At 47.0% G+C, this 23,926-nt stretch overlaps 1 protein-coding gene across 8 annotated transcripts in view; it reads right to left on the bottom strand.

Moving 5' to 3' along the window:
• The window catches only part of LOC112235685 (inhibitor of apoptosis protein-like), a 73,952-nt gene that overhangs the window by 6,669 nt on the left and 43,357 nt on the right, over window positions 1-23,926 (bottom strand). For all 8 annotated transcript variants that reach the window (XR_006080372.1, XR_006080371.1, XR_006080373.1 and 5 more), the window contains 3 exons: window positions 23,628-23,852; window positions 17,946-18,044; window positions 17,339-17,491 (listed from right to left, as the gene is read on the bottom strand). Coding sequence is in view for 2 of the 8 variants with exons in the window: in XM_042309145.1 (XP_042165079.1) it covers window positions 17,339-17,491; window positions 17,946-18,044; window positions 23,628-23,852 (477 nt within the window). In the remaining 6 variants the exon portion in view is untranslated. The remainder of the gene's footprint in view (window positions 1-17,338; window positions 17,492-17,945; window positions 18,045-23,627; window positions 23,853-23,926) is intronic.

Genomic DNA, 23,926 nt, shown 5'->3' with positions numbered 1-23,926 from the left:
GATGCAATCTCAACACTGCCCTTTCAGACCTGGACAAAAGGAACGAGAGAATTCTGTTAATTGACTACAGCTCAGCGTTCAACACCATAGTGCCCTCCAAGGTAATCACTAAGCTAAGTATCCTGGGACTAAACACCTCCCTCTGCAACTGAATCCTGGTCTTCCTGATGGGCCGCACCCAGGTGGTAAAGGTAGGTAACAACACATCTGCCACAGTGTTCCTCAACACAGGAGCCCCTCAGGGGTGGGTGCTTAGTCACTTCCAGTGCTCTCTGTTCACCCACGACTGCGTGGCCAAGCACGACTCCAACACCATCATTAAGTTTGCTGACGACACAACAGTGTTGTTAACTGACAACGATGAGGCGGCCTATAGGGATGAGGTCAGAGACCTGGCAGTGTGGTGCCAGGACAACAACCTCTCCCTCAACGTGAGCAAGACAAAGGAGCTGATCGTGGACTACAGCAAACGGAGGGCCGAACACACCCCCATTCACATCAACGGGGCTGCAGTGGAGCAGGTTGAGAGCTTCAAGTTCCTTGGTGTCCACATCACCAACAAACGATCATGGTCCAAACACACCAAGACAGTCGTGAAGATCGCACGACAACGCCTATTTCCCCTCAGGAAACAGAAAAGATTTGGCATGTGTCCTCAGATCCTCAAAAGGTTCTACAGCTGCACCATCAAGAGCATCCTGACTGGTTGCATCACTGCCTGGTATGGAAATTGCTCAGCCTCCGACCCCAAGGTACTACAGAGGGTAGTGCGTACGGCCCAGTGGGGCCAAGCTTCCTGCCATCCAGGATCTCTATACCAGGCAAAAGGTTCTCAAATCAAATCAAATGTTATTGGTCACATACATGGTTAGCAGATGTTATTGCGAGTGTAGTGAAATGCTTATGATTCTAGATCCGACAGTGCAGCAGTATCGAACCGCAGTATCTAACAGATATCTAACAATTCCACAACAAATCCTAATACACACAATCTAGTAAAGGAATTAAAATGTATCAATATAAAATATAAAATGAGCAGTGGCAGAGCGGCTAAGTTGCAATAGATAGTGTGGGATACAGTATACACATATGCGATGAGTAATGTGACATGTACACATTCTTAAAAGTAGCATTATTAAAGTGACTAGTGTTCCATTTATTAAAGTGGCCAATGATATCAAGTCTGTAGGTAGGCAGCAGCCTCTCTGTGCTGGTGGTGGCTGTTTAACAATCTGATGGCCTTGAGATAGAAGCTGTATTTCAATCTCTCTGTCCCAGCTTTGATGCACCTGTACTGACCTTGCCTTCTGGATGAGAGTAGGGTGAACAGGCAGTGGCCCAGGTGGTTATTGTCCTTGATGATCTTTTTTGCCTTCCTGTGACATCGGGTGTTGTAGGTGTCATTCCAGAGGGACATCAGAGACTGTAACATTCTCTGCTTCACGGAAACATGGCTAACTGGAGAGACGCAATCCGAAGCGGTGCAGCCAGCGGGTTTCTCCACGCATCGCGCCGACAGAAACGAACATCTTTCTGGTAAGAAGAGGGGCGGGGGCGTATGCCTTATGGCCAACGTGACATGGTGTGATGAAAGAAACATACAGGAACTCAAATCCTTCTGTTCACCTGATTTAGAATTCCTCACAATCAAATGTAGACCGCATTATCTACCAAGAGAATTATCTTCGATTATAATCACAGCCGTATATATCCCCCCCCAAGCAGACACATCGATGGCTCTGAACGAACTTTATTTAACTCTCTGCAAACTGGAAACGATTTATCCGGAGGCTGCATTCATTGTAGCTGGGGATTTTAACAAGGCTAATCTGAAAACAAGACTCCCTAAATTTTATCAGCATATCGATTGCGCAACCAGGGGTGGAAAGACCCTGGATCATTGTTACTCTAACATCCGCGACGCATATAAGGCCCTGCCCCGCCCCCCTTTCGGAAAAGCTGACCACGACTCCATTTTGTTGATCCCTGCCAACAGACAGAAACTAAAACAAGAAGCTCCCACGCTGAGGTCTGTCCAACGCTGGTCCGACCAAGCTGACTCCACACTCCAAGACTGCTTCCATCACGTGGACTGGGAGATGTTTCGTATTGCGTCAGACAACAACATTGACGAATACGCTGATTCGGTGTGCGAGTTCATTAGAACGTGTGTTGAAGATGTCGTTCCCATAGCAACGATTAAAACATTCCCTAACCAGAAACCGTGGATTGATGGCAGCATTCGTGTGGAACTGAAGGCGCGAACCACTGCTTTTAATCAGGGCAAGGTGTCTGGTAACATGACTGAATACAAACAGTGCAGCTATTCCCTCCGCAAGGCTATCAAACAAGCTAAGCGCCAGTACAGAGACAAAGTAGAATCTCAATTCAACGGCTCAGACACAAGAGGCAAAAGAGATGATTGTGGACTTCAGGAAACAGCAGAGGGAACACCCCCCCATCCACATCGATGGAACAGTAGTGGAGAGGGTAGCAAGTTTTAAGTTCCTCGGCATACACATCACAGACAAACTGAATTGGTCCACTCACACAGACAGCATCGTGAGGAAGGCGCAGCAGCGCCTCTTCAACCTCAGGAGGCTGAAGAAATTCGGCTCGTCACCAAAAGCACTCACAAACTTCTACAGATGCACAATCGAGAGCATCCTGGCGGGCTGTATCACCGCCTGGTATGGCAACTGCACCGGCCTCAACCGTAAGGCTCTCCAGAGGGTAGTGAGGTCTGCACAACGCATCACCGGAGGCAAACTACCTGCCCTCCAGGACACCTACACCACCCGATGCTACAGGAAGGCCATAAAGATCATCAAGGACATCAACCACCCGAGCCACTGCCTGTTCACCCCGCTGTCATCCAGAAGGCGAGGTCAGTACAGGTGCATCAAAGCTGGGACCGAGAGACTGAAAAACAGCTTCTATCTCAAGGCCATCAGACTGTTAAACAGCCACCACTAACATTGAGTGGCTACTGCCAACACACTGTCAATGACACTGACTCTACTCCAGCCACTTTAATTATGGGAATTGATGGGAAATGTAAATATATCACTAGCCACTTTAAACAATGCTACCTTATATAATGTTACTTACCCTACATTATTCATCTCATATGCATACGTAGATACTGTACTCTATATCATCGACTGCATCCTTATGTAATACATGTATCACTAGCCACTTTAACTATGCCACTTGGTTTACATACTCATCTCATATGTATATACTGTACTCGATATCATCTACTGTATCTTGCCTATGCTGCTTTGTACCATCACTCATTCATATATCCTTATGTACATATTCTTTATCCCCTTACACTGTGTATAAGACAGTAGTTTTTTTGGGGAATTGTTAGTTAGATTACTTGTTCGTTATTACTGCATTGTCGGAACTAGAAGCACAAGCATTTCGCTACACTCGCATTAACATCTGCTAACCATGTGTATGTGACAAATAAAATTGGATTTGATTTGATTTGATTCCTGGATGGCAGGTAATTGCCCCCGGTGATAGAGGGGTGCTGCCTTTGCTGTTTCCTGAAGTCCTCAATCATCTCTTTTGTTTTGCTGACATTGAGTGAGAGGTTATTTTCCTGACACCACACTGCCAGAGCCCTCACCTCCTCCCTGTAGGCCGTCTCGTTGTTGGTAATCAAGCCTACCACTGTTGTGTCGTCTGCCAACTTGATGATTGAGTTGGAGGCGTGCATGGCCACGCAGTCGTGGGTGAACAGGGAGTACAGGAGGGGGCTGAGAACGCACCCGTGGGGCCCCAGTGTTGAGGATCAGCAGGTGGCACATGTTGTTTCCTACCTTCACCACCTGGGGGCGGCCTGTCAGGAAGTCCAGGACCCAGTTGCACAGGGTCAAGTCCCAGGGACTCAAGCTTAATGATGAGTTTGGAGGGTACTATGGTGTTGAATGCTGAGCTGTAGTGAATGAACAACAGTCTTACATAGGTATTCCTCTTGTCCAGATGGGATAGGGCAGTGGGCAGTGTGATGGCGATTGCATCGTCTGTGGAACAATTAGGGCGGTAAGCAAATTGATGTGGGATGATTGATGTCAAAGCACTTCATGATGACAGAAGTGAGTGCTACAGGGCAACTGTCCTTTAGTTCAGTTACCTTGGCTTTCTTGGGAACAGGAACAATTGTGGGCATCTTAAAGCATGTGGGGACAGCAGACTGGGATAGGGATTGATTGAATATGTCTGTAAACACACCAGCCAGCTGGTCTCTGCGCATGCTCTGAGGACTTGGCTAGGGATACCGTCTGGGCCAGAAGCTTTGAGAGGGTTAACAGGTTGAAATTATTTACTCACGTTGGCCACGGAGAAGGAGAGCCCACAGTCTTTGGTAGTGGGCCGCGTCGATGGAAATGTATTGTCCTCAAAGCACGCAAAGAGGTTGTTTAATTTGTCTGGAAGCAAGATGTTGATGTCCGCGATGGGGCTGGTTTTCTTTTTGTAATCCGTGATTGTCTATAGACCTGCCACATACAATACGTCTCATTGAATTGCAACTCCACTTTGTCTCTATACTGACACTTTGCCTGTTTGATTGCCTTACAGAGGGAATAACTACACTGTTGGTATTCGGCCATATTCCCAGTGGCCTTGTCATGATTAAATGCGGTGGTAAGTGCTTTCAGTTTTGCGCGAATGCTGCCACCATCAATCCACTGTTTCTGGTTAGGGAAGGTTTTAATACTCACAGTGGGTACCACATCTCCTATACACTTCCTTATAAACTCGCTCACCGAGTCAGCGTATATGTCAATGTTGTTCTCTGAGGCTACCCGGAACATATCCCAGTCCACGTGATCGAAGCAATCTTGAAGCGTGGAATCCATTTGGTCAGACCAGCGTGGGATAGACCTAAGCACGGGCGCTTCCTGTTTTAGTTTCTGCCTATAGGAGGGGAGCAACAAGATGGAGTCATGGTCAAATTTGACAAAAGGAGGGCGGGGGAGGTCTTTGTAGGTATCGCGGAAGTTAGAGTAGCAATGGTTGAGCGTGTTACTCGCTCGTGTACTGCAAGCGATATGCTGATAGGTTCTAGGTAGCCTTGTTCTCAGATTAGCTTTGTTAAAATCCCCAGCTACAATAAATGCAGCCTCAGGATATATTGTTTCTAGTTTCCATAAAGTCCAGTGAAGTTCTTTGGTGGCCGTCTTGGTACCCGCTGCGGGGGGATATACACTGCTGTGACAATAACTGAAGAGAATTCTCTTGGGAGATAATACGTTTGGCATTTGATTGTGAGGAATTCTAGGTCAGGTGAACAAAAGGACTTGAGTTCCTGTATGTTGTTACAATTACACCATGAGTCGCTAATCATGGAGCATACACCCCCGCCCTTCTTACCGGAGAGTTGTTTATTCCTGTCGGCGCAATGCACTGAAAATCCCGTTGGCTGTACTGACTCCGACAGCATATCCCAAGCTAACACTATTTCTGTGAAACAGAGTGTTACAATCCCGGATATCTCTTTGGAAAGCAACTCTTGCCCTGATTTCGTTGACTTTGGTAACTAGGGACTGGACAATAGCGAGTAATATGATGTGCGCGCATCTGAAGCCTCACTAGAAGACGCTCCGGCACCCTCTCCTCCGCCGGCGTTGTTTTGGGTCGGCCTCTGGAATCAGTTCAAATGCCCTGGGAGGTGTAGACAAAGGATCTGCTTTGGGAAAGTTGTATTCCTGGTCGTAGTGGTCGTTGTGCTGGTAAATTGACATCTCCCTGATAGCCAATAGTTCTTCCCGGCTGTATGTAATAACACTTAAGGTTTTCTGGGCTAACGATGTAAAAAAAGAATACATAAAAAGGGACTAGAAGCGAAGCTGCCATCTCTTTCGGCGCCATCTTGTGGCTTTACCATCGAGAGCCTCCTGACCGGTTACATTACAGCCTGGTATGGCAACTGCTCGGCGCTATAGAGAGTAGTGCGTATGGCCCAGTAAATCACTGAATGTGCTATAGATGTTGTTTAAGTCTGCATTCTAGTGCGTTTTGTGTCTCTCCAATATAGAGCTTATGACAAACAAGGCACTCGATCACGTAAACCACATTCCCGGTATCCAGTTGTACTTGCCTGATTGGGAACACTAAGCCTGAATGCCTATTGGACAGAAATTGTGTTTGGGTAAAGTATTCATTCTGTATCTGTTTCTTCTTAGTCCGGCTTGAATAGACTAGGATGTCCATCAGGCTCCTATAGGTTGAGATTACCCTCTGTCAAGGCCTCACAATCATTTGGGCCTGTTGAAACTTTTATTTAAGTTCAGCCCCACGAGACCTTAGAATAAGTCCCCCACAAATGGAACCACAGGGCGGTTTTCCCTCTCTACCTAATATGCTCCATGGGTCTAGAAGGTCTGATTGACCTCAACCGCTCTCAGGAACCTCCTGGAGTAGCCCCTGGGCCTTAAGGCTGAGAAGAGACTTCTTGTGGCCTCCTCTATATCCCCAGGGATACTACAGATTCTGTAGAAAAGTAGAAGTTGTGATTTGATCAACCCTCTACATGTGTGCTTTGGATGGAAACTACATTTGTGAAAGAGGGCATGTCTATCTGTCTATCATGTCTATAAGAAAAATGTAGTTGCCAATTGTTAAAATGTTTCGTATTGCAAATTATGTGTAATAGCGATGAGAGTTCAAAATGTTTACGAATTCCCTGAATTCAGAGGTGGAGCCTCCCCACAGTCCAAAAAAATCAGCCAGATACCTGAGGTAGAGCAATGGTAAGGTCTTACATTTAAGAAAAGCACTTTCTTCGCAAAAACTTGTGTACAAATGTGCAAATGTCTTTCCTATGGTCGTACCATGTACCTGGAGATAGTACTTCACATTGAACTCAGTCGTTTCTGGTGAGGCTCAACTGCAACAAGTCCAGGATAACTCTCTACGGTCGACTTAAACAGGATACCTCTGAAAGGCATTTGCAACTGCTTGTAGACCTAATTTGATATCAAGGTTTGTGTACAGAGAATTATTATCAATGTAGAATAAAAAAGCTTTTCCTGGTATCTTGGAAGGTTAAATGTTAGAATGTTGGGGAGTTGTAAGTGAACATTACATTGTTCTAGCCAGTATTTTACAATGTCAGAAGCTGTATCCCTACTCCAGTGAACCGGATCCCAGGGGTCTGTGCGAAACCTAAGTTTACTAAGGTAATTTTAAAAATCCCATCTCTCCACTATGACCTTATTCAGCTTCTGTAAGATAGACTAGCTATCGATCAGCAGTGTATCTGAGTAATGTATGAATGGTACATAAACTGTTGCATTGGGAAAGGCCTCCTTACTAGTCCTCAACAGTTGCTGCAGTTGCTTCCAAGATGTAGTTGGCGTTTGCCTCCCCAAACAATTGTTGAGGCCTACAGACAACACTATCTTCTCGGTCATTGGGTTTGATTGAAGCTTCTTGAAAACACTGTTAATATGATAAAAGTTGGCCCCAGGGAAACTATCCACCTGTACATTAGAATCTAAAAAACCTAGAATACGTGCTAGATTAGAATACCCCACAATCACTGTTGGTTTATCTATCTGTATTTCCCACACGTGAATCTACCTCTCTGACCTAGGCTTTGTTACAGGTTCCAGACCTGAATCTTCCTCTCTGACCTAGGGTGAGTTATGGGTTCCAGACCTGAATCTTCCTCTCTGACCTAGGGTGAGTTATTGGTTCCAGACCTGAATCTCCCTCTCTGACCTAGGGTGAGTTATGGGTTCCAGACCTGAATCTTCCTCTCTGACCTAGGGTGAGTTATGGGTTCCAGGCGTGGGGTCGGAGTAGATCCATGTGGTGGGCATGTCTTTAAAATGTTAGAAGGGGACTCAGATTGGGAATCACTCCGACAACACTGGCATTTAGGAGTACCATCCATCATCCTGCACCTATTGGTTGTACTTTGACAACAGCACACTGAGCCTGCCCCACTCCACCCCGGGAGCCCTGCTGTTCTGTGTCTGGCGGAGAAGCAGAAGAGAGGGAGTTACTACATGGCAGCCCTACATTACTATATGACACCTTCTGTATCACTATACTGTTTCTGGGGATCGGTTCCTGATCTACAGTAATAGTACTCTCTTCCTGCTTGCTGAACCCTTAGCATAGGGATCTAACGCTACTGGTTGAGAAGGGCCAGTCAGTGGTGGGAAGGAGTCAGAGGACAGGGCCTCAGGAGGTCTGAATGGTTGAAGCTGTAGCATTAAGGGTTTCTGCAGAAGAAGCAATAAACTTCAGTTTCTACACAGCTTTACTCCAGCTCACAACTCTGTTAAAAACCTCCAAATCAAAACCCTGCAACTCCTCCAATCCTGTGGCTATCACGGCATAATCATGTACTATTAGAAGACAGGACAATGTCTATCCATTCCGCTGTGTTTTATCTCACTGTCTGTAGTTGACTGACTCAGAGATGAAGGCTTAACTAAAACTGTGAGACCTGTCTTGTCATACCAAAAGGGCAAAGGCAGTCTGGTGCAACAGTAGTTCTAGGGGCAGTCTGTCTGGTCTGGTATAACAGTAGTTCTAGGGGCAGTCTTTCTGTCTGGTGTAACAGTATATCTAGGGGCAGTCTGTCTGTATGGTGTAACAGTATATCTAGGGGCAGTCTGTCTGGTCTGGTATAACAGTAGTTCCATGGGCAGTCTGTCTGGTCTGGTGTAAAAGTAGATCTAGGGGCAGTCTGTGTCTGGTGTAACAGTAGTTCTAGGGGCAGTCTGTCTGGTCTGGTGTAAAAGTAGATCTAGGGGCAGTCTGTGTCTGGTGTAACAGTAGTTCTAGGGGCAGTCTGTCTGATGTAACAGTAGATCTAGGGGCAGTCTGTCTGGTCTTGTGTAACATTAGTTCTATGGGCAGTCTGTCTGGTCTTGTGTAACAGTAGTTCTAGGGGCAGTCTGTCTGGTCTGGTGTGACAGTAGTTCTAGGGGCAGTCGGTCTGTCTGGTCTGTTGTAACAGTAGTTCTAGGGGCAGTGTGTCGTGTCTGGTGCAACAGTAGTTCTAGGGGCAGTCTGTCTGGTCTGGTGTAACAGTAGTTCTAGGGGCAGTCTGTCTGGTCTTGTGTAACAGTAGTTCTAGGGGCAGTCTGTCTGGTGTAACAGTAGTTCTAGGGACAGTCTGTCTGGTGTAAAAGTAGTTCTAGGAGCAGTCTGTCTGTCTGGTGTAACAGTAGATCTAGGGGCAGTCTGTCTGTCTGGTGTACCAGTAGTTCTAGGGGCAGTCTGTCTGTCTGGTGTACCAGTAGTTCTAGGGGCAGTCTGTCTGGTCTGGTGTACCAGTAGTTCTAGGGGCAGTCTGTCTGGTGTAACAGTAGTTCTAGGGGCAGTCTGTCTGGTCTGGTGTAACAGTAGTTCTAGGGGCAGTCTGTCTGGTCTGGTGTAACAGTAGTTCTAGGGGCAGTCTGTCTGGTCTTGTGTAACAGTAGTTCTAGGGGCAGTCTGTCTGGTCTGGTGTAACAGTAGTTCTAGGGGCAGTCTCTGTCTGGTCTGTTGACAGTAGTTCTAGGGGCAGTCTGTCTGTCTGGTCTGTTCTAGCAGTCTGTCTGGTGTAACAGTAGTTCTAGGGGCAGTCTGTCTGGTCTGGTGTACCAGTAGTTCTAGGGGCAGTCTGTCTGGTCTGGTAACCAGTAGTTCTAGGGGCAGTCTGTCTGGTCTGGTGTAACAGTAGTTCTAGGGGCAGTCTGTCTGGTCTGGTGTAACAGTAGTTCTAGGGGCAGTCTGTCTGGTCTGATGTAACAGTAGTTCTAGGGACAGTCTGTCTGGTCTGGTATAACAGTATATCTAGGGGCAGTCTGTCTGTATGGTGTAACAGTAGTTCTAGGGACAGTCTGTCTGGTCTGGTATAACAGTAGTTCCATGGGCAGTCTGTCTGGTCTGGTGTAAAAGTAGATCCAGGGGCAGTCTGTGTCTGGTGTAACAGTAGTTCTAGGGGCAGTCTGTCTGGTCTGGTGTAAAAGTAGATCTAGGGGCAGTCTGTGTCTGGTGTAACAGTAGTTCTAGGGGCAGTCTGTCTGATGTAACAGTAGATCTAGGGGCAGTCTGTCTGGTCTTGTGTAACAGTAGTTCTATGGGCAGTCTGTCTGGTCTGGTGTAACAGTAGTTCTAGGGGCAGTCTGTCTGGTCTTGTGTAACAGTAGTTCTAGGGGCAGTCTGTCTGGTCTTGTGTAACAGTAGTTCTAGGGGCAGTCTGTCTGGTCTGGTGTAACAGTAGTTCTAGGGATGGGGCCACAGTGTCTCCTGACCCCTCCTGTCTCAGCCTCCAGTATTTATGCTGCAGTAGTTTATGTGTCGGGGGGCTGGGGTCAGTTTGTTATATCTGGAGTACTTCTCCTGTCCTATTCGGTGTCCTGTGTGAATCTAAGTGTGCGTTCTCTAATTCTCTCCTTCTCTCTTTCTTTCTCTCTCTCGGAGGACCTGAGCCCTAGGACCATGCCCCAGGACTACCTGACATGATGACTCCTTGCTGTCCCCAGTCCACATGGCCATGCTGCTGCTCTAGTTTCAACTTCCACCTGACTGTGCTGCTGCTCCAGTTTCAACTGTTCTGCCTTATTATTATTCGACCATGCTGGTCATTTATGAACATTTGAACATCTTGGCCATGTTCTGTTATAATCTCCACCCGGCACAGCCAGAAGAGGACTGGCCACCCCACATAGCCTGGTTCCTCTCTAGGTTTCTTCCTAGGTTTTGGCCTTTCTAGGGAGTTTTTCCTAGCCACCGTGCTTCTACACCTGCATTGCTTGCTGTTTGGGGTTTTAGGCTGGGTTTCTGTACAGCACTTTGAGATATCAGCTGATGTACGAAGGGCTATATAAATAAATTTGATTTGATTTAGGGGCAGTCTGTCTGGTCTGGTGTAACAGTAGTTCTAGGGGCAGTCTGTCTGGTCTGGTGTAACAGTAGTTCTAGGGGCAGTCTGTCTGTATGGTGTAACAGTAGTTCTAGGGACAGTCTGTCTGGTGTAACAGTATATCTAGGGGCAGTCTGTCTGTATGGTGTAACAGTATTTCTAGGGACAGTCTGTCTGGTCTGGTATAACAGTATATCTAGGGGCAGTCTGTCTGGTCTGGTATAACAGTAGTTCTAGGGGCAGTCGGTCTGTCTGGTCTGTTGTAACAGTAGTTCTAGGGGCAGTCTATCGTGTCTGGTGCAACAGTAGTTCTAGGGGCAGTCTGTCTGGTCTGGTGTAACAGTAGTTCTAGGGGCAGTCTGTCTGGTCTTGTGTAACAGTAGTTCTAGGGGCAGTCTGTCTGGTCTTGTGTAACAGTAGTTCTAGGGGCAGTCTGTCTGGTGTAACAGTAGTTCTAGGAGCAGTCTGTCTGTCTGGTGTACCAGTAGTTCTAGGGGCAGTCTGTCTGGTGTACCAGTAGTTCTAGGGGCAGTCTGTCTGGTCTGGTGTACCAGTAGTTCTAGGGGCAGTCTGTCTGGTGTAACAGTAGTTCTAGGGGCAGTCTGTCTGGTCTGGTGTAACAGTAGTTCTAGGGGCAGTCTGTCTGGTGTAACAGTATATCTAGGGGCAGTCTGTCTGTATGGTGTAACAGTAGATCCAGGGGAAGTCTGTGTCTGGTGTAACAGTAGTTCTAGGGGCAGTCTGTCTTGTCTGGTGTAAAAGTAGATCTAGGGGCAGTCTGTGTCTGGTGTAACAGTAGTTCTAGGGGCAGTCTGTCTGATGTAACAGTAGATCTAGGGGCAGTCTTTCTGGTCTTGTGTAACAGTAGTTCTATGGGCAGTCTGTCTGGTCTGGTGTAACAGTAGTTCTAGGGGCAGTCTGTCTGGTCTTGTGTAACAGTAGTTCTAGGGGCAGTCTGTCTGGTCTTGTGTAACAGTAGTTCTAGGGGCAGTCTGTCTGGTCTGGTGTGACAGTAGTTCTAGGGGCAGTCGGTCTGTCTGGTCTGTTGTAACAGTAGTTCTAGGGGCAGTCTGTCTGGTCTTGTGTAACAGTAGTTCTAGGGGCAGTCTGTCTGGTGTAAAAGTAGTTCTAGGAGCAGTCTGTCTGTCTGGTGTAACAGTATATCTAGGGGCAGTCTGTGTCTGGTGTAACAGTAGATCTAGGGGCAGTCTGTGTCTGGTGTAACAGTATATCTAGGGGCAGTCTGTGTCTGGTGTAACAGTATATCTAGGGGCAGTCTGTCTGTATGGTGTAACAGTAGTTCTAGGGACAGTCTGTCTGGTCTGGTATAACAGTATATCTAGGGGCAGTCTGTCTGGTCTGGTGTGACAGTATATCTAGGGGCAGTCTGTCTGGTGTAACAGTATATCTAGGGGCAGTCTGTGTCTGGTGTAACAGTATATCTAGGGGCAGTCTGTGTCTGGTGTAACAGTATATCTAGGGGCAGTCTGTGTCTGGTGTAACAGTATATCTAGGGGCAGTCTGTGTCTGGTGTAACAGTATATCTAGGGGCAGTCTGTCTGTCTGGTGTAACAGTATATCTAGGGGCAGTCTGTCTGTATGGTGTAACAGTAGTTCTAGGGACAGTCTGTCTGGTCTGGTATAACAGTATATCTAGGGGCAGTCTGTCTGGTCTGGTGTGACAGTAGTTCTAGGGGCAGTCGGTCTGTCTGGTCTGTTGTAACAGTAGTTCTAGGGGCAGTCTATCGTGTCTGGTGCAACAGTAGTTCTAGGGGCAGTCTGTCTGGTCTGGTGTAACAGTAGTTCTAGGGGCAGTCTGTCTGGTCTTGTGTAACAGTAGTTCTAGGGGCAGTCTGTCTGGTCTTGTGTAACAGTAGTTCTAGGGGCAGTCTGTCTGGTGTAACAGTAGTTCTAGGAGCAGTCTGTCTGTCTGGTGTACCAGTAGTTCTAGGGGCAGTCTGTCTGGTGTACCAGTAGTTCTAGGGGCAGTCTGTCTGGTCTGGTGTACCAGTAGTTCTAGGGGCAGTCTGTCTGGTGTAACAGTAGTTCTAGGGGCAGTCTGTCTGGTCTGGTGTAACAGTAGTTCTAGGGGCAGTCTGTCTGGTGTAACAGTATATCTAGGGGCAGTCTGTCTGTATGGTGTAACAGTAGATCCAGGGGAAGTCTGTGTCTGGTGTAACAGTAGTTCTAGGGGCAGTCTGTCTTGTCTGGTGTAAAAGTAGATCTAGGGGCAGTCTGTGTCTGGTGTAACAGTAGTTCTAGGGGCAGTCTGTCTGATGTAACAGTAGATCTAGGGGCAGTCTTTCTGGTCTTGTGTAACAGTAGTTCTATGGGCAGTCTGTCTGGTCTGGTGTAACAGTAGTTCTAGGGGCAGTCTGTCTGGTCTTGTGTAACAGTAGTTCTAGGGGCAGTCTGTCTGGTCTTGTGTAACAGTAGTTCTAGGGGCAGTCTGTCTGGTCTGGTGTGACAGTAGTTCTAGGGGCAGTCGGTCTGTCTGGTCTGTTGTAACAGTAGTTCTAGGGGCAGTCTGTCTGGTCTTGTGTAACAGTAGTTCTAGGGGCAGTCTGTCTGGTGTAAAAGTAGTTCTAGGAGCAGTCTGTCTGTCTGGTGTAACAGTATATCTAGGGGCAGTCTGTGTCTGGTGTAACAGTAGATCTAGGGGCAGTCTGTGTCTGGTGTAACAGTAGATCTAGGGGCAGTCTGTCTGTATGGTGTAACAGTAGTTCTAGGGACAGTCTGTCTGGTCTGGTATAACAGTATATCTAGGGGCAGTCTGTGTCTGGTGTAACAGTAGATCTAGGGGCAGTCTGTGTCTGGTGTAACAGTAGATCTAGGGGCAGTCTGTCTGGTGTGACAGTAGATCTAGGGGCAGTCTGTCTGGTCTGGTGTAACAGTAGTTCTAGGGGCAGTCTGTCTGGTCTGGTGTACCAGTAGTTCTAGGGGCAGTCTGTCTGGTGTAACAGTAGTTCTAGGGGCAGTCTGTCTGGTCTGGTGTAACAGTAGTTCTAGGGGCAGTCTGTTTGGTCTGGTGTAACAGTAGATCCAGGGGCAGTCTGTGTCTGGTGTAACAGTAGTTCTAGGGGCAGTCTGTCTTGTCTGGTGTAAAAGTAGATCTAGGGGCAGTCTGTGTCTGGTGTAACAGTAGTTCTAGGGGCAGTCTGTCTGATGTAACAGTAGATCTAGGGGCAGTCTTTCTGGTCTTGTGTAACAGTAGTTCTATGGGCAGTCTGTCTGGTCTGGTGTAACAGTAGTTCTAGGGGCAGTCTGTCTGGTCTTGTGTAACAGTAGTTCTAGGGGCAGTCTGTCTGGTCTTGTGTAACAGTAGTTCTAGGGGCAGTCTGTCTGGTCTGGTGTGACAGTAGTTCTAGGGGCAGTCGGTCTGTCTGGTCTGTTGTAACAGTAGTTCTAGGGGCAGTCTGTCTGGTCTTGTGTAACAGTAGTTCTAGGGGCAGTCTGTCTGTATGATGTAACAGTAGTTCTAGGGGCAGTCTGTCTGATGTAACAGTAGATCTAGGGGCAGTCTTTCTGGTCTTGTGTAACAGTAGTTCTATGGGCAGTCTGTCTGGTCTGGTGTAACAGTAGTTCTAGGGGCAGTCTGTCTGGTCTTGTGTAACAGTAGTTCTAGGGGCAGTCTGTCTGGTCTTGTGTAACAGTAGTTCTAGGGGCAGTCTGTCTGGTCTGGTGTGACAGTAGTTCTAGGGGCAGTCGGTCTGTCTGGTCTGTTGTAACAGTAGTTCTAGGGGCAGTCTGTCTGGTCTTGTGTAACAGTAGTTCTAGGGGCAGTCTGTCTGGTGTAAAAGTAGTTCTAGGAGCAGTCTGTCTGTCTGGTGTAACAGTATATCTAGGGGCAGTCTGTGTCTGGTGTAACAGTAGATCTAGGGGCAGTCTGTGTCTGGTGTAACAGTAGATCTAGGGGCAGTCTGTCTGTATGGTGTAACAGTAGTTCTAGGGACAGTCTGTCTGGTCTGGTATAACAGTATATCTAGGGGCAGTCTGTGTCTGGTGTAACAGTAGATCTAGGGGCAGTCTGTGTCTGGTGTAACAGTAGATCTAGGGGCAGTCTGTCTGGTGTGACAGTAGATCTAGGGGCAGTCTGTCTGGTCTGGTGTAACAGTAGTTCTAGGGGCAGTCTGTCTGGTCTGGTGTACCAGTAGTTCTAGGGGCAGTCTGTCTGGTGTAACAGTAGTTCTAGGGGCAGTCTGTCTGGTCTGGTGTAACAGTAGTTCTAGGGGCAGTCTGTCTGGTCTGGTGTAACAGTAGATCCAGGGGCAGTCTGTGTCTGGTGTAACAGTAGTTCTAGGGGCAGTCTGTCTTGTCTGGTGTAAAAGTAGATCTAGGGGCAGTCTGTGTCTGGTGTAACAGTAGTTCTAGGGGCAGTCTGTCTGATGTAACAGTAGATCTAGGGGCAGTCTTTCTGGTCTTGTGTAACAGTAGTTCTATGGGCAGTCTGTCTGGTCTGGTGTAACAGTAGTTCTAGGGGCAGTCTGTCTGGTCTTGTGTAACAGTAGTTCTAGGGGCAGTCTGTCTGGTCTTGTGTAACAGTAGTTCTAGGGGCAGTCTGTCTGGTCTGGTGTGACAGTAGTTCTAGGGGCAGTCGGTCTGTCTGGTCTGTTGTAACAGTAGTTCTAGGGGCAGTCTGTCTGGTCTTGTGTAACAGTAGTTCTAGGGGCAGTCTGTCTGGTGTAAAAGTAGTTCTAGGAGCAGTCTGTCTGTCTGGTGTAACAGTATATCTAGGGGCAGTCTGTGTCTGGTGTAACAGTAGATCTAGGGGCAGTCTGTGTCTGGTGTAACAGTAGATCTAGGGGCAGTCTGTGTCTGGTGTAACAGTAGATCTAGGGGCAGTCTGTCTGTATGGTGTAACAGTAGTTCTAGGGACAGTCTGTCTGGTCTGGTATAACAGTATATCTAGGGGCAGTCTGTGTCTGGTGTAACAGTAGATCTAGGGGCAGTCTGTGTCTGGTGTAACAGTAGATCTAGGGGCAGTCTGTCTGGTGTGACAGTAGATCTAGGGGCAGTCTGTCTGGTCTGGTGTAACAGTAGTTCTAGGGGCAGTCTGTCTGGTCTGGTGTACCAGTAGTTCTAGGGGCAGTCTGTCTGGTGTAACAGTAGTTCTAGGGGCAGTCTGTCTGGTGTAACAGTAGTTCTAGGGGCAGTCTGTCTGGTCTGGTGTAACAGTAGTTCTAGGGGCAGTCTGTCTGGTCTGGTGTAACAGTAGATCCAGGGGCAGTCTGTGTCTGGTGTAACAGTAGTTCTAGGGGCAGTCTGTCTGGTCTGGTGTACCAGTAGTTCTAGGGGCAGTCTGTCTGGTGTAACAGTAGTTCTAGGGGCAGTCTGTCTGGTCTGGTGTAACAGTAGTTCTAGGGGCAGTCTGTCTGGTCTGGTGTAACAGTAGTTCTAGGGGCAGTCTGTCTGGTCTGGTGTAACAGTAGTTCTAGGGGCAGTCTGTCTGGTCTGGTGTAACAGTAGTTCTAGGGGCAGTCTGTCTGGTCTGGTGTAACAGTAGATCTAGGGGCAGTCTGTCTGTCTTGTGTAACAGTAGTTCTAGGGGCAGTCTGTCTGGTCTGGTGTAACAGTAGTTCTAGGGGCAGTCTGTCTGGTCTGGTGTAACAGTAGTTCTAGGGGCAGTCTGTCTGGTCTGGTGTAACAGTAGTTCTAGGGGCAGTCTGTCTGGTCTGTTGTAACAGTAGTTCTAGGGGCAGTCTGTCTGGTCTGTTGTAACAGTAGTTCTAGGGGCAGTCTGTCTGGTCTGGTGTAAAAGTAGTTCTAGGGGCAGTCTGTCTGGTGTAACAGTAGTTCTATGAACAGTCTGTCTGTCTGGTGTAACAGTAGTTCTAGGGGCAGTCTGTCTGTCTGGTGTAACAGTAGTTCTATGGGCAGTCTGTCTGGTCCGGTGTAACAGTAGATCTAGGGACAGTCTGTCTGGTCTGGTGTAACAGTAGTTCTAGGGGCTATCTGTCTGGTCTGGTGGGGGAGGATCATCATTGCTCACCCAATTGGTCAAGACCTGTAATCGGTTGTGGAGTGGTATCGACAGATTGATGGAATAAGATCACTAAAACTGATGGTTAGACAGGGTAGACCCAAGAGTAGGTCTCTACTGGCATCTAGTGGCCATTTATCGGTACTGCTTGCCACATGGAACCTCAATGGAGGCCCAGTGCAAGTCCTCAAAGGAAGGCTCAAACAATTGTCAAACTTAGAACAATAAAAGAGTGTGTTCTCCAATTGGATGTCAGATGTTAGGGGCCAGAGGTGATGTTTTACCTATGAGGTCTCTGAGCAGGTTAGGGTTAGGGGTCAGAGGTGATGTTTTACCCATGAGGTCTCTGAGCAGGTTTGGGGTCACAGGTGATGATTACCCATGAGGTCTCTGAGCAGGTTCGGGTTAGGGGTCAGAGGTTATGTTTTACCCATGAGGTCTGAGCAGGTTAGGGGTCAGAGGTGAAGTTTTACCCATGAGGTCTCTGAGCAGGTAGACATCGTTCTTCTGGATCCAGTTCCTGAAGACCTCAGCTGCTGCGTTCCCTTTAGTCAAGACCAAGTCTATCAGCTTGGCTGTCTGCTGCTGGGAGGACTGGCCCTGGAGACCACTGTATTCCTCTCCACCTGAAGAGACAGGGGTTAGAGGTCAGGGGTTAATGTCACTCTTCAGAACATAAATATTTTAATATAGTAGAAGATGGTAGTATTTCAATGTACTGCAGTAGTATATTAGAAGTATAGTAGTACTGTAGATATAAACAAACATACTGATGATGTTCTGCTCTCTGAGGTGGTCCAGGATCGACTCTTCAAATATAGTACCTTAATGTGGTTACTAGTAGTATATAATTTACCGCCCTTAAGTGCAGGATGCCGCTAGTATAGGATTAGTATTTTATATATAACATGCAGTATTATATAACATGTAGTAGTAGCTAGTCGTATACAACATGTAGTAGTAGCTAGTCGTATATAACATGTAGTAGTAGCTAGTCGTATATAACATGTAGTAGTATATATATATATGTAGTAGTATATATATATATATATGTAGTAGTATATATATAAGCAGACGTACTGATGACGTTCTGCTCTCGGAGGTGCTCCAGGACAGACTCAACACTCTTCAGGCGCTGGACCAACGCTGCCTGGTGTCTCTTTAAGAATGAATGACCGTCTGGAAGGAAAAAAGAAAAAAAAAGGAGAGAGAGAGTTGGGTTAGGTTCACTTGGGGAGAATCTCCAGAGTAGCAGCTAATCTTGTATAGTGGCAGCTACTCTTCCTAGAGGCCACCATTGGCAAAACTAAAAATGGTATTTAACATTATTTCACAACTACATATCTACAATACAACATTTACAATACTACCATACATATTGGGAAAGTATTCAGACCCCTTGACTTTTCCACATTGTTACGTTAAAGAATTATTCTAAAATTGTTTATATAAATACAATGTCCTCAATCTACACACAATACCCCATAATGACAAAGCGAAAAGAGGTTTAGAAATTTTTGCAAATTCATAAAAAATGTAAAATGATTCAGACCCTTTGCTATGAGACTCGAAATTGAGCTCAGATGCGTCATGTTTCCATTGGTCATCCTTGAGATGTTTCTACAACCTGATTGAAGTCCACCTGTGGTAAATTCAATTGATTGGACATGATTTGGAAAGGCACACACCTGTCTATATAAGGTCCCACAGTTGACAGTGCATGTCAGAGCAAAAACAAAGCCATGAGGTGGAAGGAATTGTATGTAGAGCCCCGAGACAGGATTGTGTCGAGGCACAGATCTATGGAAGAGTACCAACACAATATTTAACATTTAAGGTCCCCAAGAACACAGTGGTCTCACTCTTAAATAGAAGAAGTTTGATACCACCAAGACTCTTCCATGTGCTGGCCGCCTGGCCAAACTGAGCAATCGGGGGAGAAGGGCCTTGGTCAGGGAGGTGACCAAGAACCCGATGGTCATTCTGACAGAGCTCCAGAGTTCCTCTGTGGAGATGGGAGAACCTTCCAGAAGGTCAACCATCTCTGCAGCAATCCACCAATCAGGCCTTTATGGTAGAGTGGCAGAACGGAAGCCACTCCCCAGTAAAAGGCACATGACAGCCCGCTTGGAGTTTGCCAAAAGTCACCTAAAGGACTCTGATCTTGAGAAACAAGATTCTCTGGTCTGATGAAACTAAGAACTAACTCCTGGGCCTGAATGCCAAGCGTCACATCTGGAGGAAACCTGGTACCATCCCTACAGTGGCAGCATCATGCTGTGGGAAAGTTTTTCAGTGGCAGGGACTAGGAGGCCAGTCAGGATTGAGGGAAAGATTAACAGAGAAAAGCACTGCGAGATCCTTGATGAAAACCTGCTCCAGAGCGCTCAGGACCTCAGACTGGAGCGAAGGTTGATCTTCCAATAGGACAATGACCCTAAGCACACAGCCAAGACAACACAGGAGTGGCTTTGGGACAAGTCTCTAAAATGTCCTTAAGTGGCCCAGCCATAGCCCAGACTTGAACCCAATCGAACATCTCTCTGGAAAGAGCTGAAAATAGCTGTGCAGCAACACTCCCCATCCAACCTTTTTAATTTTTTTATTTATCCGTTATTTTACCAGGTAAGTTGACTGAGAACACATTCTCATTTACAGCAACGACCTGGGGAATAGTTACAGGGGAGAGGAGGGGGATGAATGAGCCAATTGTAAACTGGGGATTATTAGGTGACCGTGATGGTTTGAGGGTCAGATTGGGAATTTAGCCAGGACACCGGGGTTAACACCCCTACTCTTACGATAACCTGACAGATTTGCAGAGAAGAATGGGAGAAACTATGCAAATGCAGGTGTGCCAAGCTTGTGGGGAAATTATTATGGGGAAGTGTCAATGTGGAGGCTATATACAGGGTATTACGGTACAGTATCAATGTGGAGGCAAAATACAGGGGGTACCGGTACAGAGTCAGTGTGGATGCTATATACAGGGGGTACCGGTACAGAGTCAGTGTGGATGCTATATACAGGGGGTACCGGTACAGAGTCAGTGTGGATGCTATATACAGGGGGTACCGGTACAGAGTCAGTGTGGATGCTATATACAGGGGGTACCGGTACAGAGTCAATGTGGAGGCTATATACAGGGGGTACCGGTACAGAGTCAATGTGGATGCTATATACAGGGGTACCGGTACAGAGTCAATGTGGATGCTATATACAGGGGGTACCGGTACAGAGTCAGTGTGGATGCTATATACAGGGGGTACCGGTACAGAGTCAATGTGGAGGCTATATACAGGGGGTACCGGTACAGAGTCAGTGTGGAGGCTATATACAGGGGGTACCGGTACAGAGTCAATGTGGAGACTATATACAGGGGGTACCGGTACAGAGTCAATGTGGAGGCTATATACAGGGGGTACCGGTACAGAGTCAATGTGGAGGCTATATACAGGGGGTACCGGTACAGAGTCAGTGTGGAGGCTATATACAGGGGGTACCGGTACAGAGTCAATGTGGAGGCTATATACAGGGTGTACCGTACAGAGTCAATGTGGAGGCTATATACAGGGGGTACCGGTACAGAGTCAATGTGGAGGCTATATACAGGGGGTACCGGTACAGAGTCAATGTGGAGGCTATATACAGGGGGTACCGGTACAGGTCAATGTGGATGCTATATACAGGGGGTACCGGTACAGAGTCAATGTGGAGGCTATATACAGGGGGTACCGGTACAGAGTCAATGTGGAGGCTATATACAGGGGGCACCGGTACCGAGTCAATGTGGAGACTATATACAGGGGGTACCAGTACAGAGTCAGTGTGGATGCTATATACAGGGGGTACCGGTACAGAGTCAATGTGGATGCTATATACAGGGGGTACCGGTACAGAGTCAGTGTGGATGCTATATACAGGGGGTACCGGTACAGAGTCAATGTGGAGGCTATAAAGTATTCACCCCCCTTGGCATTTTTCCTATTTTGTTGCATTACAACCTGTCATTTAAATTGATTTTTATTTGGATTGCATGTAGTGGTCAAACACAAAATTGTCCAAATTGGTGAAGTGAAATGAAAAAAGGAACTGGTTTCAAATAATTACACAAAGACAAAAAAAGGAAAGGTGGTGCATATGTTTTCACCCCTTTGCTATGAAGCCCCTAAATAAGATCTGGTGTAACCAATTATCTTCAGAAGTCACATTATTAGTTAAATAATGTCCACCTGTGTGCAATCTAAGTGTCACACGTTGTCACATGATCTCAGTATATATATGCACCTGTTCTGAAAGTCCCCAGAGTCTGCAACACCACTAAGCAAGGGGCACCACAAAGCAAACGGCACAATGAAGACCAAGGAGCTCTCCAAACAGGTCAGGGAAAAAGTTGTGGATAAGTACAGATCAGGGTTGGGTTATAAAAAAATATCAGAATCTTTGAACATCCCACGGAGCACCATTAAATCCATTATTAAAAAATGGAAAGAATATGGCACCACAACAAACCTGCCAAGAGAGAGAGAGGCAAGGAGGGCATTAATCAGAGGCAACAAAGAGACCAAAGATAAGACCAAAGATAACCCTGAAGGAGCTGCAAAAAGCTTCACAGCGGAGATTGGAGTATCTGTCAATAGGACCACTTAAAGCCGTACAATCCACAGAGCTGGGCTTTACGGAACAGTGACCAGAAAAAAAGCCATTGCTTAAAGAAAAAAATAATAAGCAAACACGTTTGGTGTTCGCCAAAAGGCATGTGGGAGACTCCCCAAACATATGAAAGAAGGTACTCTGGCCAGATGAGACTAAAATTGAGCTTTTTGGCCATCAAGGAAAACGCTATGTCTGGCACAAACCCAACACCTCTCATCACCCCGAAAACTGGGAAACAGGACAGAATTGAAGGAATGATGGATGGCGCTAAATACAGGGAAATTCTTGAGGGAAACCTGTTTCAGTCTTCCAGAGATTTGAGACAGGGACAGAGGTTCACCTTCCAGCAGGACAATGACCCTATGCATACTGCTAAAGCAACACTCAAGTGGTTTAAGGGGAAACATTTAAATGTCTTGGAATGGCCTAGTCAAAGCCCAGACCTCAATCCAATTGAGAATCTGTGGTATGACTTAAAGATCGCTGTACACCAGAAGAACCCATCCAACTTGAAGGAGCTGGAGAAGTTTTGCCTTGAAGAATGGGCAAAAATCCCAGTGGCTAGATGTGCCAAGCTTATAGAGACATACCCCAAGAGACTTGCAGCTGTACTTTCTGCAAAAGGTGGCTCTACAAAGTATTGACTTTGGGGGGGGTGAATAGTTACGCAAGCTCAGTTTTCAGTTTAATTGTCTACTTTTTTGTTTGTTTTACATCTTCAAAGTAGTTGGCATGTTGTGTAAATCAAATGATACAACCCCCCCAAAAAATCTATTTTAATTCCAGGTTGTAAGGCAACAAAATAGGAAAAATGCTAAGGGAGGTGAATACTTTATAGCCTCCACATTGACTCTGTACAAGCTACTGTAGATAAGAGTAGCAGCAGCGTAAAAAAGGGTGAGGGGGAGATGCAAATGGTCTGCGTAGCCATTTGATTAGATGTTCAGTCTTATGGCTTGGGAAGCCTCTTGGATCTAGACTTGGCTCTCCGGTACCGCTTGCCGTGCAGTAGCAGAGAGAACAGTCTGACTAGGGTGGCTGGAGTCTGACAATTTTTAGGGCCTTGCTCTGACACTGCCTGGTATAGAGATCCTGGATGGCAGGAAGCTTGGCCCCAGTGATGTACTGGGCCGTACGCACTACCCTCTGTAGTGCCTTGGGGTCGGAGGCCGAGCAATTACCATACCAGGCAGTGATTCAACCAGTCAGGATGCTCTTGATGGTGCAGCTGTAGAACCTTTTGAGGATCTGAGGACACATGCCAAATCTTTTCTGTTTCCTGAGGGGGAGAGGTTTTGTTGTGCCCTCTTCATGACTGTCTTGGTGTGCTTGAACCATGTTAGTTTGTTGGGGATGTGGACACCAAGGAACTTGAAGCTCTCAACCTGCTCCACTACAGCCCTGTCGATGAGAATGGGGTCGTGCTCGGTCCTCCTTTTCCTGTAGTCCACAATCCTCTCCTTTGTCTTGATCATGTTGATGGAGAGGTTGTTGTCCTGGCACCACACGGTCAGGTCTCTGACCTCCTCCCTATAGGCTGTCTCGTCATTGTCAGTGATTAGGCCTACCACTGTTGTGTCATCGGCAAACTTAATGATGGTGTTGGAGTCGTGCCTGGCCGTGCAGTCATGAGTGAACAGGGAGTACAGGATGGGAGGGAACCGAGTGTTACGGGTCTGTAGTCATTTGTGCAGGTTACCTTAGTGTTCTTGGGCACAGGGACTATGGTGGTTGGCTTGAAACATGTTGGTATTACAGACTCAGACAGGGACAGGGAGAATTAACTGTAAGTGTGTGCAGTGTGTGTCTCTCTTCACAGTCCTCGCTGTTCCATAAGGTGCATTTAACTTTTTTAAAATCTGATTCTACTGATTCTACTGTTATCTGATGTGGAACAGAGTTCCATGTAGTCATGGCTCTATGTAGTACTGTGCACGTCTGTTCTGGACTTGGACTGTGAAGAGACCTCTGGTGGCATGTCTTGTGGGGTATGCATGGGTGTACAAGCTGTGTGCCAGTAGTTCAAACAGACAGCTCGGTATATTCAGCATGTCATAGTAGTTTAAACAGACAGCTCAGAGACGTGTTTCAGAATGTTTGTCGTACCAGAAGCCATCTCCTCGGCCAGCATCTCTCTCTCCTCCTCTCTCTTCTGATCTTCTGCACTCAGCAGGTCTGAGACCAGTTCCTGGACCGTCTTGTAGTTCTCTCCGCTGGTCAGAATCTTACTCTGGACTGTCTGCTTCACCAGGCCACGCTCAAACCCCATCTCTAGTGACGACACAACCACCGCAGTGTTCATCATCACGGCATCCTCCGAGCGCTCCTCACCTGAGGTGGGGGGGACAGCAAGAAGTAGAAAGAGAGAAGAGGTGGGAGGGAGTTAACAGTGATATCAACATAGT

The sequence above is a fragment of the Oncorhynchus tshawytscha genome, linkage group LG30 (genome assembly GCF_018296145.1).
Source record: "Oncorhynchus tshawytscha isolate Ot180627B linkage group LG30, Otsh_v2.0, whole genome shotgun sequence".
Taxonomy (NCBI): Eukaryota; Metazoa; Chordata; class Actinopteri; order Salmoniformes; family Salmonidae; genus Oncorhynchus; species Oncorhynchus tshawytscha.
This window is presented reverse-complemented; position numbering and strand designations above follow the sequence as displayed.